We start from the raw sequence: 19,963 nt of genomic DNA, 5'->3' as shown, positions 1-19,963 counted from the left end.
TATAATGTGTGACAAGATGTCTCCGGCCGAACAATGTGAGTAGTTGTCCCAAAGCTGGGAAAGCACAAGCGACAAGTTTAGTTCCAAAATAAGCCCATAGAAACGCACTGGGTTTATTATTTTGGAAATATCTTCGCCTCTTCCTCTCTGTAGGCAGTCAATCATCATTGCAGTACAAATGTATTTTGGATCAAAATATTCCACTCCATTAACAGAAGGTATTGCCTCACAAATAATGGCAAAGTTTGTCCCAGGAAACAAGTTTGCAGCAAGCAAGGATGTCATTTTAAAAAGTCCATGATCTGGAAACTCACAATCAGGAATTCAGCTTATTTTGTATTCTTTTTTTACTCAACAGTTAAAAATAATGATACAAATTAATTTATGATCTGATTTACTGGTAAAACAATCATGCAAATGTATGTGTACAGAGGCTGAGGCGACTATATCATTCAAATAATGTTATCATGATCTCATTGTGAGCATAATACATGTTTTCAATATGTCCTTGCTATAGTCATGAGGTGGGAGAAGGCATATACATCTGGTGGACATCGGGCGTGACTGGTATAGAAAATACACTCCTACTCAATAACAACTTTACTGAAGTCATTATGGCTGTGTTTACGCAAGCAGCCTGATTCTGAGAGTTTTATTCACAAATTTGTCTTTTGACTGACCAATCAAGGCAAAATATAGAAGTGGGCTGGTGCGTGTGTACTCAATAGAAAAATCGGTCTTTATGTCAAAGTAAACTCTCCATATTCATTGTACATTTTCCATCTCAGACTTTGCAGCCAATTGTGTTTAATGTTTTATTGTCTTCCATTGGCTGAGCATAAGTGGTCTAGCAAATGGACACAGGTAAAACGTAACTGAGCTCATCGCTATTTATTTTAAATGACTTGCCCCACTGCTAACTACACTTCAAATCAAGTCCAATTGTATTTGTCACATGCGCTGAATACAATAGACCTTACCGTGAAATGCTTACTTACAAGCCCTTAACCAACAGTGCAGTTTTAAGAAGAATAAGTGTTAACTAAAAAATAGATAAGTAAAAAATAAAAGTAACAAATAATTAAAGAGCAGCAGTAAAATAACAAAAGTGAGGCTATATACAGGGGATACCGGTAGAGAGTCATTGTGCAGGGGTACTGGTTAGTCAAGGTAATTTAGGTAATATGCACATGTAGGTAGAGTTAAAGTGACTATGTATAGATAATAAACAGAGTACTGTAGCAGCAGCGTAAAAGGGGGTTGGGGGGTCAATGCAAATAGTCTGGGTAGCCATTTGATTAGCTGTTGAGGATTCTTATGGCTTGGTGGTAGAAGCCTACCACTGTTGTGTCATCTGCAAACTTAATGATGGTGTTGGAGTCATGCCTGGCCATGCAGTCATGAGTGAACAGGGAGTACAGGAGGGGACTGAGCACACACCCCTGAGGGGCCCCCGTGTTGAGGATCAGCGTGGGGGATGTGTTGTTACCTAAACTTAGTACCTGTGGGCAGCACATCAGGAAGTCCAGGATCCAGTTGCAGAGGGGGGTGTTTAATCCCAGGGTCCTTATCTTGGTGATGAGCTTTGAGGGCACTATGGTACTAATTTCTTTCCTTTCTTTCCTGTTTTGCTATCCTCTGTACACTGATCTAATGGCTGGATTCAAGCTTTGTCGTAGTTTAATTTGACTGCGGTGGTCTACTAGGTTTCATACATTGCCTTTTCTTGTTCCAATTCTCTTTCAAATTTCTAGGACATTATGGCATTTCCTACTGGCAGCAGGTGTCTGCAACATGCCTCATGTAGGCTGTGTTGTATTTTACCTTTAACATCCATGGTGGCATACCGTTCTTGTAGGTAAAATAGTCATATAAAGTGAAGGCCTGCCATTTGTTTTACCATAAATACTGTAGATGCCCCATCTGGGAGCATTTCAGCTGATGGTCTTGCATTGCACATTGAGGTCAGGGATACTTGACTCGAGAGACATTTCCAGATGAACCATCTGTGTTTTGGTTATGCATCTCTGCCTGTATGCCATATTTGATCTATGTCTCTATGATAAGGGCTGGAAAATTATGCATGTGCAGATTTTGCAACTACAATATGGCCTTCTCTCCTGCAAATTGCACTGGAACAGGTGAGAAATTTAATCTAAAATGAACATGGAGCCTTCTGCACAGCACAAAAAGTCAGTCAGCTGAATATAGTCTCTAACAGGCCAGTGCACAACATAATTAGTGTGCACAAACTCCAATGCCAAGCCTTCCCACTGTGCATTGTTTTCTGTCTGAGATGTATTTCTACAAACTGACATATTGTATTAATGCCTTTTTATTTTTAGCATATTTTGAGTTTAAAATCTGTGGTTTCACAGATTGAGAGATTGAAGAAAGACACGGTTCTCCAGTAGAATAAAAAAGCCAATAAGATAACAAACCAACACAAACACTTCAGAGACCTTCCTTACAGGGACAGCTCAGGGAGAGTTCTTGTAAATACAGTAAAATAACATTTTAAAAAACATACTTAGTACAGCAATTGATTTCCTTCTCATTGAAGTCTACCTTTATAGCCAGAGCATTTTTATTCCAAGCAGCAATTGCAATGATCTATTACACCCATAATGTGAATGTATTCCTGATTTCAGCCATCAATCATTTGAAATATACTTATTTTAATGCCATTATTTCAATCAAACCTCATTACAAGTGGAGAGTGTGCTTTCAAGTCAGCCTGCAAGCCATTGGAATATTATATTTCACATTTCAAATGGTGTGAAGTGGGTTAGGCAATGTCATTTGATTCGCCAAATAGCAACCAGCAGGTGGTGTTAGAGAGGGTCTCAAATTCAAATTGAGCATGGAAGTGTTGAACGTTAATCCAGATCAGAATGGACAGAGCAGGCAGAACAACAAAATGCAGATTGCAGAAGGAATTGAATTACTGTGGGTTGACACTCATCAGGGGGAGCAGCCTACGTATTTGTACTTTTGTAGAATTTCGAATAGTTCCCTCGCATTTTGAGAGGCGTTAAATCACAAGATTATTGTGCAACCACAAAGAAAGAGTGACAAAGAACGGGATTCGCTGGATATATTATACGGACAAAGGAAAGCTGTATTCTAACAATTGATTGTAAACAACCGAGCTACTACATTTGGGAACATTTAAAATGGTTTCAAGTTATTTTTCCTTCAGAACGTTTATTGGTTTCCGTGTTCCAGAAATGTAATGCAACGTAGCCTACTCCACAATTATAAAGGAATTCACTTTACAGTGACCTGCGATACGATTTGTTATTCTATTCGGAGTCAAAAGAAAGAGAAAATAATAGAGAAAGAGATTACCTATCGATTGAGATAAAACTGGAATGTTATATCCTGCAAGGAGACAGGAAGATTTTAACGATATGGGGTGAGTGCAGCTTTCTAGTTTCTCAAACCAAGTTGCGCTTTCTCTACAATCTTTTGAAAAGGCCAGGACAAAAAGTGAAGTTTGGGATGAGTTAAAGGTGGTATATGTAAATGACCCAAATGCATGAATTTGATTTGAAATATGCTGTAAACTTGGGCATGTTATCGCCCAAATGTATGGATGTAATTAGCTGACTATATCCATATTACAGGGATCTAAACTCAAGCTAGGGTGTAATGTATATTTATGCATTGACCCACAAACATTTCCTAAATATTTTGTTCATAAAATACCTACATTATTTTCTTAATGATTTTATATTTATTTTCAATTCACCTCATTTCAATGTCCTCAACCTTGATAACAGCCCTCAGCCTACACTCATGACCATATAAAGGTTCACCGTGACTATGGCCACATTGTTCCACACTGTCAAACACTTACTAACTCGTTCTGTTTTCATTTGCCCTGAAAAAAACAGCAGTCTTGAAGTTCATTCCACTTCAACAAAAAGTCTAAATTGGTGTGTTTTCTTTTACTTCTATCACAGAAAAAGGAGCCTTCCCTGAACTGTAAAAATGTATCCATCACACAGAGAAAGGTATTATGGTGCTTATTCATTGTCCATTTACTCTGTCCCCAAAAAGTACCCCCTCATCGACAACCCTCCCCCAATTCCCCCATCTTGTCACATCAAATCTATTGTGATATTATAATCCATTGCTAAACATTGGTATTAGAACACCTACAGTACATAATGAAGTACAAACTGGATTTGTCTTGCCTGTCGTAATCTGCAGGTTTGGTTTCTGCGCAAGAATGCATTTACCATGACTTTGTCCTCATAAATTACTGCATTGTGTCTAAGGCATTGCGCCTAAACCAATTGTTCCAAAAATATGAGCTGTTTTGTATGGCGCAACCTTGAGTAAAATTCGAAAAAGATGATCACTGTATATGCCATGAATTAGTCTTTTGTGGCCTATAGCCTAATGCTCAAGGAGAATTATATGCTGTTTTTGCTATTGCTTATGCATGCAATATTCTCTCTCCCAATCACCTTTGTTTCTTGACTACAGAAATGTATCAGTCAGACATGCATGTGTTCCTAGAGCCTAATGACTTTCAAGTTTAGAGCCTGAAGTTAATACAAGGGAAGATTATGCTAAGAAAGTTTTGGCAAGTTTCCTGGTTCTTTAGCGAAAGGCGATGTTGTATTGTTAACATTTTTGTGAGTTGTTGAGAATTCCATTTGATGAGAACCCATAGTTTGGTCCCAGGAGAAGAATGTGTGAATTAAAGAATGAGAGACTTCAGCACCTTGATAGAAGACGATATGTGAGCTGAGATGTCGACTTCTTGATGAGTAGTTATGAGTTAGCGTTTCCACTGTGCTATTCTGGTATTTAGTTGTGCAGTGTCATGTTGCTGAACTGGGCCGGACACTTTCGCTGGCTCAGGAATGTCGACATGATGCTCACTCGTCTCTACGGGGGTCATAGGAATGAAACTGGGCTACTCCACTGTAACAGAATGATGCCAAGACTCAGATTTGTCACTTTAAAATGTATGTCAAATGATTGCAAAGCATAATATTTAAAAAATAATACTTGAAAAACACGTAAATGTGTTTTTGTACAATTTTCAGTAGACATGTTTTAAAGTCATCCTTGTGCATGGAGTTGTATGATTTGTTTAACTTTGCAATTATAGTTTTTTGTTTGGCATAAAGTGAAATATTGGAATCTCAGCATCATTCTGTTTGTGTGGAATTGCCCAACACTTAAAGGAGAACTTCAGTCAAAATGAGTTTCTCTCTAATACGTAGTGTTTTCTCAATCATCAGATATTTTCAAAGAATCAGAGGTAGTATATTGGAGACATTTTATACATTTGGCATGAAGTATGTAATTTGGATTCTTATAAAACCATTGTTTAAAATAGTTTACCTGTAGTATTCTGCAATCCATTTTCCCCATGGAATATGTCCTTTGTCGCATTAAATAGATCTCCATACCACATGGAGTGTAGTTTGGAACGTGTTGGTTTTATATTTCTTAGGTATTGCATACAGAGAGCTTTTTGACAGTTTTAAGCTTTCAAAGACTATAGAATAACTAATTCATGGGCATTTTAGGCAGCTGATTCATATAGGGGGTCGTTTTCAGATCAGTGGCTTTGCGAGATTAACTACTGAGAGAGTTTAAGCGTGAGATGAAGACAAGTGAGGGGGATTAGCCAGTGATGACACCCAATGTCTCTGGATGAACCCACACACCCAGGGGTCACTGGGAAAGTGCGTTTTTAAAATCTGAACTCAGAATTTGAGCAAGAAGCTGATGTCAAATGTAAATGCAGAAACTGACTCCAGAAAGAAACAATCGATATCACTTGCCTTCACTGCGAAAGGTTCAGAGTTGGACTTCTTTACACACAAGTCTTCAATATGCACCAGAGAACATGCAATTGCATTACTTATTCTATTTTAAATCTACTTGGTTTGTTGTTTCACAGGCTTGTTAACAAGGTGACACGTTTGAAGTCTACATTTGAACAGTCAGTCAGTTGAGAGTTAGATCATTTTACCACAATGCTCTTTGTTTCATGCACTTGTTTTTCGCTGAGAGGGTGTTTGGCTATTTATATAGAATTTTACATTCTCTTGTCAAGTACATCTGAGGTTGAAAGCTGGTGGTCTGGCCCGATGCCAGCATTAACCCTCCGCTCATGATGGACCTTTTTTCCATTTGCCCTAAATGTCACTGATTCCCACAGAAGTGATTTGGCCAGACACAAGGCCCATGATTAATTTATTGTTGTGAAACATTTAGATTAATTTATAGGATATAGGCATGCGTACAGCACAGGGAAGGTGATGAAATATAGATAAGTGGGGATATTAGCCTTGGATGCAAGCCAAGAGAATAGTATTTTCCTGCAGTTCCCTCCCTCATCCAGCTGTCTGCCAGCAGCTGCTGTCCCACTCACCTTTCTAGTCATCCACTGTCCCTGCTGATCATACAGCTCCAACTTGTTTGTTTCAATCATTCCCTGTATGTTTTATAGAATAGACTACACTATGTATAGACTAGTCAATGCCAACATGCTTCTGGAATGTATTGTATCGAGCTATACAGTACACACTTGTTTTTCCATTAATCAGTTTCATGTAATACTGTACACACATGCCATTCAGTTCATGTTTGAGTGAGGGTATGTATCTATGTGTAAAAGGGGAGAGGGAGTGAATATTATATAAAGTAGGTTTATTATCTATCCGGACAACCCTGGATGGTATTAAGACCTTTACGGAGCCATGTTGCATTGAAAATGTCATTGCGATATTTACCTCGTCTTTAGGATACTTGTGCACAACACTGTAAGGCTGGTTCGACATGGCAGCGCAGAGGCTAATAGAGCTTTGTACAACACTGGCGGAGAATGGAATGGATGTTTTCAAGTTTTATTATTCATATGTACAGGATACACATGGTATATACCGTCCAATGAAGTGCTTACTTGCAGGTTCCTTCTTGACGAATTCAACAACAATAAGAAATAGAACAAGATAAGAATACAAACATAACGTAAATGTCTCAGTAGAATACATTGTGGTGGGTTGAGGTTCCCACTTCCACCCAGGTTCCTCCTTGACCTTGCAGGGCTGCACAGAATGTGCCCCACAATGTGTATCACTGTCACCCCTCCTCCTCCCCCTGCCTCCTACTCTCCACGGTCCTTTTGCCTTCCCTTCTGAGGCCTCGGTTTGGGCTCCATGTTAATCCATGTTAATCTATGCATATCATCAAGTCTCAACCTGACGCAACATGACTGATATACATTTCCCTTCTGAGATCCAATAACAGTTGTAATTTTCTCAGACAGACTAAAAGTGATATGATGAAAGGCCAAGTAGGAGATCAATTCTGTAATGAGTCCATGTTGTGATAATCATCCAAACAGTTATTCCTCCTTGTCAAAAACAAATAAGAAGTAGCCAAGTGAGAACCTCGATTGAAATCCAGATTGGTTTGTCATTAATCTGTGATTTGTTTCAATTTTTAAATGTTTTTGTTGTCAGAACCATTCCTCAGATATTTTGAACACAAACTCGAATTAGATCTGACCATAGTTTTACAAAGGGCACTTCTTGCTAAGCATACGGGTTGTTGTATTTGGGGTCATGGTTGAAAACATCCTGACTTCATTACTATGCCTATCTCCTGGTTTCAATGGAATCCAAGTGAAAGGGAACAAGGCACTGAATTGTTCTTTCCCCTTTTCCTTTCACAAAGTACAAAGATTATTTTGGACATTGTGCTCATTAAAGTCAATATAGCTAGCTAATTGAACCGTTGGGAGAACAGTACATTACATATAATAGCATTGTATAAACTCTATTAGTTGTGTAATGTTGCGTTCTCTTTTAATGTGTTTGAAGCTATCCACAACATCTTATTGTAATATCCAACCCCAATCGATTGATGGTTCATTTAACAGATGGCCTCTCTCCTAACCTAAATCCACAACAATACCCAGAGGCTTGGCAAAAATAATTATCATCCATTTTGGAATGTCTGAGAGCTTGAAATGGGCATGGTCTAATTGACTCAACAACCAAAAACACATATCTAAACTTAGATTTCTTAATGAGCCAGAAAATCAATAGTTATTTCTGGTTGTAGTATACCCCTCTAGCGTACATCCTCCATTTCACCTACTTGTCTTGGAAGGGAATGACAGTGAGTGACAGTCTTGTGTTGCTAATGCTAAATACTGTTGTGTGTCTTCCCTGAAGGGAACAACCCATCTTCAGTGCCAGAGCACACGTCTTCCAGATAGACCCGGCCACCAAGAGGAACTGGCTCCCTGCCAGCAAGCATGCAGTCACCGTCTCCTTCTTCTACGATGCCAACCGGACTGTGTATCGCATCATCAGTGTGGGGGGCACCAAGGTGAGATATGAACCCTGCTGGCTCACTCTTAGCAACATGTCCTCATTGCAGTATGTTTGAACAGCTGAGTAGCACAAGTGCTGTGCACAGACCTTTTAAGGGGGCAGGTGCTCAAAATAAAAAAAGACACCTCTGGACCCCTCCTAAATTTTTTTTTAACAACTTTCAGAATTCATATCTCAAAATTCCTATTGTAGCGAACATGAACATTTTGGATCAAAAAACTATTTATTTCTGCAACAATTGTCAACACACTCACTCATCACAAATTGTTCATTAATGTTGATGATTGATGTAAATCTGCTAGTTAGCTAGTTCAATATATATTTTCAAGTGATTTATCTTCAATGCTCTTAAATAGTAACTTAATAATATAGCCTAATATTCATAATCTTCTAACTCATGGCATCTGGCTAGTGACTTGTGTGGATATTTTAGTATATGGTGGATAGTTTAAGTCTAGACTACCAGTTTTCAGTGCTTAATTTGTAAATTGGGAGCTGCCGGATCAAAAAGTGAGCACGAGAGGGGGGTGACTTGGGGAGTTCTGTGGTACCGGTGTTGTGCCGAAAAGCTCCCTCCTGACAAAATTCTCCCTACCCTTTGCGTGAACGCGCACACACTCAATTCTTCATTGCTGCGACTTGCTTGCTAGTTGGGATTTCTGGTTCACGTTAGGCTGCATTTAAAAAAAAAAATGTATGTTGGTTTGATGGCGGGGGAGGCACTAGTAATGTCTGCAGTTTTCAGTTGGCTATTTGTTTCAAGTGTATTAGTCTATAAATAGATCTCTTTGCCAAAAATCCTCATCTCTTCCATGTCTTATTCAACTAGCAGTTGTTCTGAAATGTTTATTGCTTGTCTACATTTTACTCCCTTCTCTGTTTAATATAACACACATAGATGAATTATTAATTTTGGTTGCATATCCTAACGTGTTTGTTCTATAGAAAGTATTTGACTTTGATGTGTGCCACAGAGAGTATTTGACTAGCCACAAAATTAGCGAAATTAGAGTGTGGGGGGGTCGTCAAGGATATTTTCTTGCCTGCTTAAATTCTCCCCTCCCCATCTATCTTGGCACTGCACGGCCTGGCACACTTAAATGTTAATATATTTAAAACATTAAATACATTTTCTTGAATTACAATTATTTCATTATCAGACAAAGAGGATGATAATACCTTCTAGAAATATTACTGCTATACAAATTCATACTCCTAAAAATGTGCTTTTAGTAGTGAACAAACAATTACCCAGTTAGTGTCTTACGTCTCTACAAGTATTTTTCTGAGTCAACAGGGAACAAGGGAATAGTGCAGGTTTCTTGTAACATAATTATTTAAATACATCTGTTTTAATGGCCATCTAGTCAGAAGTTGGATCAAAGATGACCTTGAAAGATCCACACAAATGTCTTTATCTACAATTATATTACATTTACATTTACATTTAAGTCATTTAGCAGACGCTCTTATCCAGAGCGACTTACAAATTGGTGCATTCACCTTATGACATCCAGTGGAACAGCCACTTTACAATAGTGCATCTAAATATTTTAAGGGGGGGTGAGAAGGATTACTTTATCCTATCCTAAGTATTCCTTAAAGAGGTGGGGTTTCAGGTGTCTCCGGAAGGTGGTGATTGACTCCGCTGTCCTGGCGTCGTGAGGGAGTTTGTTCCACCATTGGGGAGCCAGAGCAGCGAACAGTTTTGACTGGGCTGAGCGGGAACTGTACTTCCTCAGTGGTAGGGAGACGAGCAGGCCAGAGGTATTAAATTAGACATTGAACGTACCAGTGTTTTGGAGGAGAGTGACTGCTATTTCTTCTCTCATGATGTTAACATCTTTGTCCGTATTTGAAAAGAGAAAATCGACTCCTCCTTCAGAACACATTCAGCAAACTGGGGAAACATTTGATGGGCATTTCAGTTTTCCCCAACAAAATGATATTACACTTAAGAATCTAATTCGCAAGTATACAACAAAACAGCTATAATATTATTAGTAGTGCTTTCCTTCCTCCTCTTTTTTTTCTACAGCTATAATATAATTTGACAGTTCTGTTTTGCCTTTTAGTCAGTATACTTTCAGTAGGTTAATTGTTCATTACTTGTACTCTCATACTTACTTTCAAGTCAACGACCCCACAAGAAGTAATATCTTGTTGGCATGGGTGAGGAAGGGTACCACACACCCTTCTGGAGATATTACACCCCTTCTCTCTCAGGAATAATCTGAACATATGTTAATAAAAGTACAGCATTTTGAAACACTTTATTGATTACAATATAGAGATTAATAACAGAGGTGAATCTGAGAATGCAGGGTTTCCAGCAGGGTGTGAGTTGTAGTAGTCAAATCTGGAGCTGACAAGGGCTGGAATGTAAATGATGTGATCATCTCGGATGATCTGACATCCGAGAATGGGCAGGCATTCCCTCGGATGAAGAGCATCTCCATCTTGCTGATTATGTGCTGTCATCCAGGTGCAAATCAAATCAAATTGATTTATATAGCCCTTCGTACATCAGCTGATATCTCAAAGTCATGTACAGAAACCCAGCCTAAAACCCCAAACAGCAAGCAATGCAGGTGTAGAAGCACGGTGGCTAGGGAAAACTCCCTAGAAAGGCCAAAACCTAGGAAGAAACCTAGAGAGGAACCAGGCTATGTGGGGTGGCCAGTCCTCTTCTGGCTGTGCCGGGTGGAGATTATAACAGAACATGGCCAAGATGTTCAAATGTTCATAAATGACCAGCATGGTCCAATAATAATAAGGCAGAACAGTTGAAACTGGAGCAGCAGCACGGCCAGGTGGACTGGGGACGGCGTCATCATGTCAGGTAGTCCTGAGGCATGGTCCTAGGGCTCAGGTCCTCCGAGAGAAAGAAAGAGAGAGCACACTTAAATTCACACAGGACACCGAATAGGACAGGAGAAGTACTCCAGATATAACAAACTGACCCTAGCCCCCCCGACACAAAATACTGCAGCATAAATACTGGAGGTTGGAGGTTGAGACAGGAGGGGTCAGGAGACACTGTGGCCCCATCCGAAGACACTCCCGGACAGGGCCAAACAGGAAGGATATAACCCCACTCACCTTGCCAAAGCACAGCCCCCACACCACTAGAGGGATATCTTCAACCACCAACTTACCATCCTGAGACAAGGCCGAGTATAGCCCACAAAGATCTCCGCCACGGCACAACCCAAGGGGGGGGGGGCGCCAACCCAGGTGAAATGTCACCTGCATATCTGATGTAGGAAAAGAGATAAGTTGAGTGTCCTGTGAATCTGTTGTATGTATGGATGTATATAATTTATTTTAATTTCTATTATTACTATTATTGTGTTTTGTGGATGGGGGTGGGGGGGGGGGGGGGGGTTGATGGGGATAGTGGAGGTGCTGGTGGTGTCCTATTGGGAAGGGGATTATTCATGGAGGCACATTGTCATAATTTTGTTTAAATAAATGTATATTCATATATTTATCTTTTTTTCTATTATAATTTTACTGGATATGCACTCATGTTGACTTATATATTTATTTTTTGCCCATATTTGAAAATGTATTATTATTATTATTTTATTAGTGCTGTACCTACATTCTTAAAAACTAATAGAAAAAGTGTATTTAAAAAATGTAAGAAAAGCCATAAGAGGGAAAAGCAGGATGGGATGGGGGATTGAGGGATGGGTAGAGAGAACAGTGGAGGGCACTGAACTATTTCGGCAGGCAAGAAAAGCCCCCCCCCTCTAATTTCCATAATTCACGTCAGGATAGGTAACCGAAATTGTTAATTAATTTGTGTGTTATATTAAACATAGGGGAGGGAGTAAAATGTAGGCAATAAATAAACATTTCAGAACAACTGCTAGTCGAATAAGACATGGGAGAGATGACGAATTTTGGCAGAGAGATTTATTTCTAGACTAGTACACTTGAAACAAATAGCCAAATAGAAAACTGCAGACATCACTAGTGCCTCCCCCGCGATCAAAATTACATTCTTCACACTGACAAACTGGGAATCTGAGATCAATTAAAACGACCTTGTCTTGAACCATCAATGGCATCAATGGCCTAGGTGTGTGGAGACACATATTGTAGGCTACAATATGAGGAGGAAATTATAATCCTAAAAATGCTTTCCAATTTTAATGACTCACCCAACGATGTTTATTGATCTCAGATTCACCCCTCCCCCAATTCTTCATTGCTGATCACTCGCCTGAGATGGCCGATGCACTTGTACCAAAAACATATCTATCTTGTTTTACTTTGTGTAAAGCAACGTTCGCTCAATAGGCCTATTGATAAAATATTTTGGTAGTCTACAGCAGACAAATAAGTATTTTCAGAAGGAGACATTTATTTTCCAACCTTCCTGCGATTGTATTTGAAATATTGCGAAAGGCCTGTTTTGTGTTCATACTGTTCACTGACAGATTTGCTGCACTTGCCTTATTATTCGGCTACAAACAATCCACAGCTTGGCAATATTATTATTTTTTTAAAGCTATTGATCCCCTGTGGCTAAATTATAGGCCTATTCATGATGTAATAGCCTATTCTGAATTATTTCATCTATTTCCGGACAGACGGCAGTGTTTCTATAACTTTGACAAATGTATTCCCACCACTATGATTCTGTAAGGAAATAAATGAAGTGCTGCTGTGTTTAGGCCATCAGCCAACAAGATAAAAAATGGATGTAAATCTAGTGTTAATCAAGAGTTATGCTGCTGTGGCAGTAGTAGTGCTGTTGATATTTAAACCAAGTAGCTTGCTACGCCCACCGCCCGGTGACTGCTTCTCGCCATGCATGTTTGGATACATGGCGCGTGCAATATCCATACATGACAGAGTGGGTAAAAGACACAATCGGGCACACATGAGCTCCATACAGGGCAGACTAACAGGATGGGGTAGGGTATTGAACTTGATGACTTGGGGGCAGTGGCTGCTTCCCAACACACACACACACACACAAACTCTCATTATATGGTAGCTCGGCTGATATTGACTAATGAGCATGTAACATTTTATAGCCATGCCCCCCCCCCGGATAACTTGTCCTACAAAGGATGCTTCAATGGTAGTGCGCAAAACTACATTATTAGTCTTTTGCTATGGTTTCTGACAATTCTGGAGCGAGTGGATGTATTCTTTGTCTATTTTCTTTGAATGTTCAATGAGAATTCAAAATGTCTTATGTTCTCGCTCACTGAAATGGTTGACCTGGTTATAGAGGGCAACTGAACTTTTGATACGTCTGAAATTCAGTGCATTTTGCACAATAATGCCTTTGTCTGATCTGTTGGTAATGTTTTTTTTGTTTATTCTCTGTGGATTCCTTATCAGTAGGCCCCAGGCAAGGTGACAGAATCATACAGTGATGTGTGAAGCTTTGCTTTGCTGATCAGAAATAAACAGTTGATTTATGCCTCGGTCTCTGACATACATCACAGGCCATCATCAACAGCACCATCACCCCCAACATGACATTCACCAAAACATCCCAGAAGTTTGGCCAGTGGGCTGACAGCCGTGCCAACACCGTGTACGGACTGGGCTTTGCCACCGAGCAACAGCTTCAGCAGGTTAGTCACCGCCAATGTTTTTAGATTAGTTGAAAATTCAAAAGGAACACATTTCTAATGCACTTGTTGAGTAATCGTTCTGATTATTTTATTTCCTTTTATCTAGTTTTCAGACCAGTTCAAGGAAGTGAAGGAGGCAGCACGTCTTGCCAGGGTGAAATCCCAGGAGAAATTTGAACTGATCAACCCTGCGCTAAATATCGCTGCCCCTCAGGTGAGGTCTGGAACTGCAGCTGCTCAATTAGCCCCATAAGCTAACTGCTGAGGCATGACAGATAAGCACAGGGCCTAGCAGTGCTACCCTCAGGACCATATGAATGTTAACACTCACACGATCTATTTTAGACACATTGGATTCTCTTGGGATTAGATAGATGCTCTGTCTGACCATTCTATTATTTCCCCATTTGGTTAACCCTATTAAAGGATTTCATGCATGAACAATGGGGATGGTTGGCGGAAACAGGCTGATTTCAATTTAAACGGAGTGACTGTAATGCCGCCTCCTCATGGGGAAGTGTGAGAGGGGCGGAGTCATATATATAAAGGGATTTTTTTTCCTAGGATATCTACGGCACTAACTGTTGAAATAACCAGATAGCCTCCTTTGGGTGATATAATTTTGAGTGTAATAACTTTTAAGTTCATTCATGGACACCTTCCAAAATAATGTCCAACTCTTCAAAATATTTTCTTGTTTGCTGAAAGGAACTATGGTGTTTGTTTCTTGGGAATGGGGAATTAATATGGGATATATTATCACTGGATTACATTTGAGGGATTTGCTGTATCAATAATGACACCTTGAGCCTGTGTGGGTGGGAGATACAATTTATACACCATGCAATCTATGTAAATACAAACTAATTGCATTTGGAAATCACATTGTTATACAGCTCATTGTTACAGAGCCGACCTGACTCAATCGCTCGTCCAATTAATTTCAGCAAATTGGAATCCTTTGTTTGATAAACTTGTTAAGGCCATTTTGATTATTCGTTGTTGTAGCAACATGCATTTCATGAGAGCAGGGGGGGTGTGAAGCCATTGAACATGAGTAGCTGCCAAGAGTAGAAGGCCATTTTTTCCCTCAGAAAATAACTAGTCAACGGGAAGCAGTGTCCATACTGTCTACAGTCCTGTATGATCACTATGTTTGATGTACAAGATGACATGGTGTTATACCCTGGGTTGTCCTGAACAGAATGAGCCTGTGTTTGATGTACAAGATGACATGGTGTTATACCCTGGGTTGTCCTGAACAGAATGAGCCTGTGTTTGATGTACAAGATGACATGGTGTTATACCCTGGGTTGTCCTGAACAGAATGAGCCTGTGTTTGTTGTACAAGATGACATGGTGTTATACCCTGGGTTGTCCTGAACAGAATGAGCCTGTGTTTGTTGTACAAGATGACATGGTGTTATACCCTGGGTTGTCCTGAACAGAATGAGCCTGTGTTTGATGTACAAGATGACATGGTGTTATACCATGACTCCTGACTCCATTCTATGCGTGGAAAAATTACCATCTTTATGTCTGAATTGTCTTGTGAAAGCCTAACACTATAAAAACGTATTTGATAATTTAGCTAGTCATGTTGGCAATAGAACAAGCTTTCAAATTATGCCTACTTGACACAAATTGCGATTTAAAATGGGCCATTTTTAGATTGCCCTACATCTCTACACCTTTACTGTTGTTTACTCAGTGTTCAAAACAACTACAAGTGTGCTTGCTCTAGTTCCTCAACTGCACAGCTAGGACAACAAAAAAAGCACTTTATAGTTGAAGACACTCTTGAGTCATAAAAGTGCATTGAAATGACTTAGTAACTGTGCACACTTTGGAGCGGTGCGTGTGGCCACATGGAAACACCAGCTAGACCTCTCACTCACATTTTTGTGTTATGTTGCATATACCCCAAATCTTCCAAGAATATTCTTCTCATGTTACTGAATGTATTCAGAGTTTGTTATTCAGTCTTGTCAGGTGAACTGTTGTGTTCTCACCTTTAGTCTAATCATTTTCCCATAATCTCCAAACGGTTTCCTTTTAATTGCTACCATGGTTATGTATATGCTTTCCATATGTCTTCTGTAAGGAAGATTTCAGCCCTATCCATATAGGCCAATTCCCACGAGTGTAAGGGATTTTATTGACAAATAATTTGTATGTGCTATAAACAATGGTCAGTATAGAATAAATAGCCCAGAGACGACATTGTAGGCGTAGTCCTAAATGTGACATAACTCCAAGAATACAACAGAAAAAATGATGTGCATTCTTCCTTATAGCTTTCCTGGTCCACACCTGTTTGATATTCTCGGGTCACGTTTTATAACTGCACGTCTTACAGCGGTGCTTATTTACAGCGGTGCTTATTTACAGCGGTGCTGATTTACAGCGGTGCTGATTTACAGCGGTGCTTATTTGGATGTGATCTGATTTCACCCTGTTTTATCTCATTAGTTCCACAAACTATGCCCCCGTGTCCTTTGTGACCAGAGGAACATTCCTTTGGCTCCTGGGGGAATGATTCATGTAATTGTAATGGGGTCACCTAGGAAACTGGCTGGAGTGCCGCGCATTTCTTTGTACAGTACAGTCCACAGACCCATTCATCTCCTCCATCTAGACTGCACTCATCCCTATACTTTGAGCCATATTCACACAGAGCCTGGCTATGGCTGACTAGCCAGAGGCAGAATGAATCCACTCCAGAACCTCTTGCATTGATTTGTAGATATGACAGTGCGTATTGATTTGTGCTCTAAACACAAGTGGTGCCCGTTAATGTAAGAAATATCTGCTAACATTAAGCATGGACACAGCGGTCCTAATATGTTACCACATCATGGAAGGATGATGGTAATTGACTTGAGTCATTAAGGTTATGGCAGATGTTCTGTCATGTCTGTGGCATAACTATGAAAGCTTTATAGATGTGTCCGAAATATGTTTTTAACTACTACTATTACTAACTACATACTACATACTATTTAGAATGTACTGTTTAGTAAAAATGAATGCAGTAAGCAACAAATATCAACATACTATACTCATCCTACTGAGAATGTCATTTAATACGTTATTGTGTTGATTTCTGCCATTCGTTCATTTTGGTACAGTGTGTCCCCTCAGCTGATTTATCAGCTGTTGTCAAATACACCTGTGTCTCGAAAGACGAGTCTCTTCCTCAATAGTGTGCAGCGAATTCTACTAAATGAAGTCGAATTGATTATGACATCCTGGCATTTAAAGGGCAACTCCACCACTTATTAACTTCATTTTCATTATCTCCAGCACAATACCATATGTGGACACCTCTTCAAATGAGTGGATTATGTTAGTTAAGCCACACGCATTGCTGACAGGTGTATAAAATCGAGCACACAGCAACGCAATCTCCATAGATAAACATTGGCAGTAGAACGGCCCATACCGAAGAGCTAAGTGACTTTTTAACGTGGCACAAATGTGGCACCGTCTTTGGATGACACCTTTCCAACAAGTCAGTTCATCAAAATTCTGCCCTGTTACAGCTTCCCCGGTCAACTGTAAGTGCTGTTATTGTGAAGTGGAAACATCTAGGAGGAACAACGGCTCGGCCGCGAAGTGGTAGGCGCCACAAGCAAGCTCACAGAACGGGACTGCATAGTGCTGAAGTGCGTATCGCATAAACGTTGTCTGGCCTTAGTTGCAACACTCACTCCCGAGTTCCAAACTGCCTCTGGAAGCAACATCAGGACAATAACTGTTTGTCAGGGACCTTCATGAAATGGGTTTCCATGGCCAAGCAGCCGCACATAAGCCTAAGATCACCATGCGCATTGCCAAGCGTCGGCTGGACTGGTGTAAAGTTGGCTGCCGTTGGACTCTGGGGCAGTGGAAACTTGTTCTCTGGAGTGATGAATCACACTTCACCATCTGGTAGTCCGACAGACGAATCTGGGTTTGGTGGATGCCAGGAGAACGGTATACTGCCCGAATGAATCGGGACAACTGTAAAGTTTGGTGGAGGATGAATAATGGTCTCAGGCTTCCAATTCCAGTGAAGGGAAATCTTAACGCTAGAGCATTCTAGAGGATTCTGTGGTTCCAACTTTGTGGCAACAGTTTGGGGAACACCCTTTCCTGTTTCAGTAGGACAATGCCCCTGTGCACAAAGTGAAACAGAAATGGTTTTCGAGATTGTTGTGGAAGGACTTGACTTGCCTGCACAGAGCCTTGACCTCAACCCCACCTAACACCGTTGGGATGAATTGGATCACCGACTGCGACCCAGGCCTAATTTTCCAACATCAGTGCCCGACCTCACTAATGCTCTTGTGGCTGAATGGAAGCAAGTCCCCGTAGAAATGTTCCAACATCTAGGGGAAAGCCTTCCCAGAAGAGTGGAGGCTGTTACAGCAGCAACGGGGGGACCAACTCCATATTAATAGCCATTATTTATTCCTGTTCTCAAGAAAGCTAAGGTAACTGAGCTAAACGACTATCGCCCCGTAGCACTCACTTCCGTCATCATGAAGTGCTTTGAGAGACTAGTCAAGGATCATATCACCTCCACCCTACCTGACACCCTAGACCCACTCCAATTTGCTTACCGCCCCAATAGGTCCACAGACGACGCAATCACACTGCACACTGTCCTACCCCATCTGGACAAGAGGAATACCTATGTAAGAATGCTGTTAATCGACTACAGCTCAGCATTTAACGCCATAGTACCCTCCAAACTCGTCATTAAGCTCGAGACCCTGGGTCTCGACCCCGCACTGTTCAACTGGGTCCTGGACTTTCTGACGGGACGCCCCCAGGTGGTGAGGGTAGGAAACATCTCCACCCCACTGATCCTCAACAGTGGGAACCCACAAAGGTGCATTCTCAGCCCTCTCCTGTACTCCCTGTTCACCCATGACTGCGTGGCCATGCACGCCTCCAACTCAATCATCAAGTTTGTAGACGACACTACAGTGGCTTGATTACCAACAACGACGAGACAGCCTACAGGGTGGAGGTGGACTTCAGGAAACAGCTGAGGGAGCAGCCCCCTATCCACATTGACGGGACAGTAGTGGAGAAGATGGAAAACTTTAAGTTCCTCGGCATACACATCACGGACAAACTGAAATGGTCCACCCACACAGACAGCTTTGGTGAAGAAGGCGCATTAGCGCCTCTTCAACCTCAGGAGGCTGAAGAAATTTGTCTTGTCACCAAAAACACTCAAACTTTTACAGATGCACAATCGAGAGCATCCTGTCGGGCTGTATCACCTGCCTGGTACGGCAACTGCTCCACCCACAACCGTAAGGCTCTCCAGAGGGTAGTGAGGTCTGCACAACACATCACCGGGGGCAAACTACCTGCCCTCCAGGACACCTACACCACTCGATGTCACAGGAAGGCCAAAAAGATCACCAAGGAGCCACTGCCTTTTCACCTCGCTATCAGGTGCATCAAAGCTGGGACCAAGAGACTGAAAAACAGCGTCTATCTCAAGGCCATCAGACTGTTAAGCAGCCATCACTAACATTGAGTGGCTGCTGCCAACATACTGACTCAAATCTCTAGCCATTTAATAATTAAAAATGGGATGTAATAAATGTATCACTAGTCCTTTTAAACAATGCCACTTTATATAATGATTACATACCCTACATTACCCATTACTACATTACTCATCTAATATGTATATACTGTACTCTATCATCTACTGCATCTTGCCTATGCCGTTTGGCCATTGCTCATCCATGTATTGATATGTACATATTCTTATTCATTCCTTTACACTTGTGTGTATAAGGTAGTTGTTGTGAAATTGTTAGATTACTTGTTATATATTACTGCACGGTCGGAACTAGAAGCACAAGCATTTTGCTACACTCTCATTAACTTCTGCTAACCATGTGTATGTGACCAATTCAAATTTGATTTGATATTTTGGAATGATATGTTAGACGAGCAGGTGACCAC

The 19,963-nt window shown here is 40.7% G+C and overlaps 1 protein-coding gene across 4 annotated transcripts in view; it reads left to right on the top strand.

Moving 5' to 3' along the window:
• Positions 1-11: 11 nt before the first annotated feature.
• Positions 12-19,963, top strand: part of LOC123998029 (homer protein homolog 3-like) — a 41,257-nt gene continuing 21,305 nt past the window's right edge. For 2 of the 4 annotated variants that reach the window (XM_046302860.1, XM_046302851.1), the window contains exons 1-4: positions 2,857-3,418; positions 8,217-8,373; positions 13,853-13,984; positions 14,091-14,198. In XM_046302860.1, the coding sequence (XP_046158816.1) occupies positions 3,375-3,418; positions 8,217-8,373; positions 13,853-13,984; positions 14,091-14,198 (441 nt within the window). In that variant the 5' untranslated portion in view covers positions 2,857-3,374. Of the gene's footprint in view, positions 36-2,855; positions 3,419-3,968; positions 4,020-8,216; positions 8,374-13,852; positions 13,985-14,090; positions 14,199-19,963 lie in introns of those variants that run through there. The other 2 variants (XM_046302868.1, XM_046302877.1) reach the window with 2 other exon arrangements.

Source organism: Oncorhynchus gorbuscha, linkage group LG02 (genome assembly GCF_021184085.1).
Source record: "Oncorhynchus gorbuscha isolate QuinsamMale2020 ecotype Even-year linkage group LG02, OgorEven_v1.0, whole genome shotgun sequence".
Lineage (NCBI taxonomy): Eukaryota > Metazoa > Chordata > Actinopteri > Salmoniformes > Salmonidae > Oncorhynchus > Oncorhynchus gorbuscha.
This window is presented reverse-complemented; position numbering and strand designations above follow the sequence as displayed.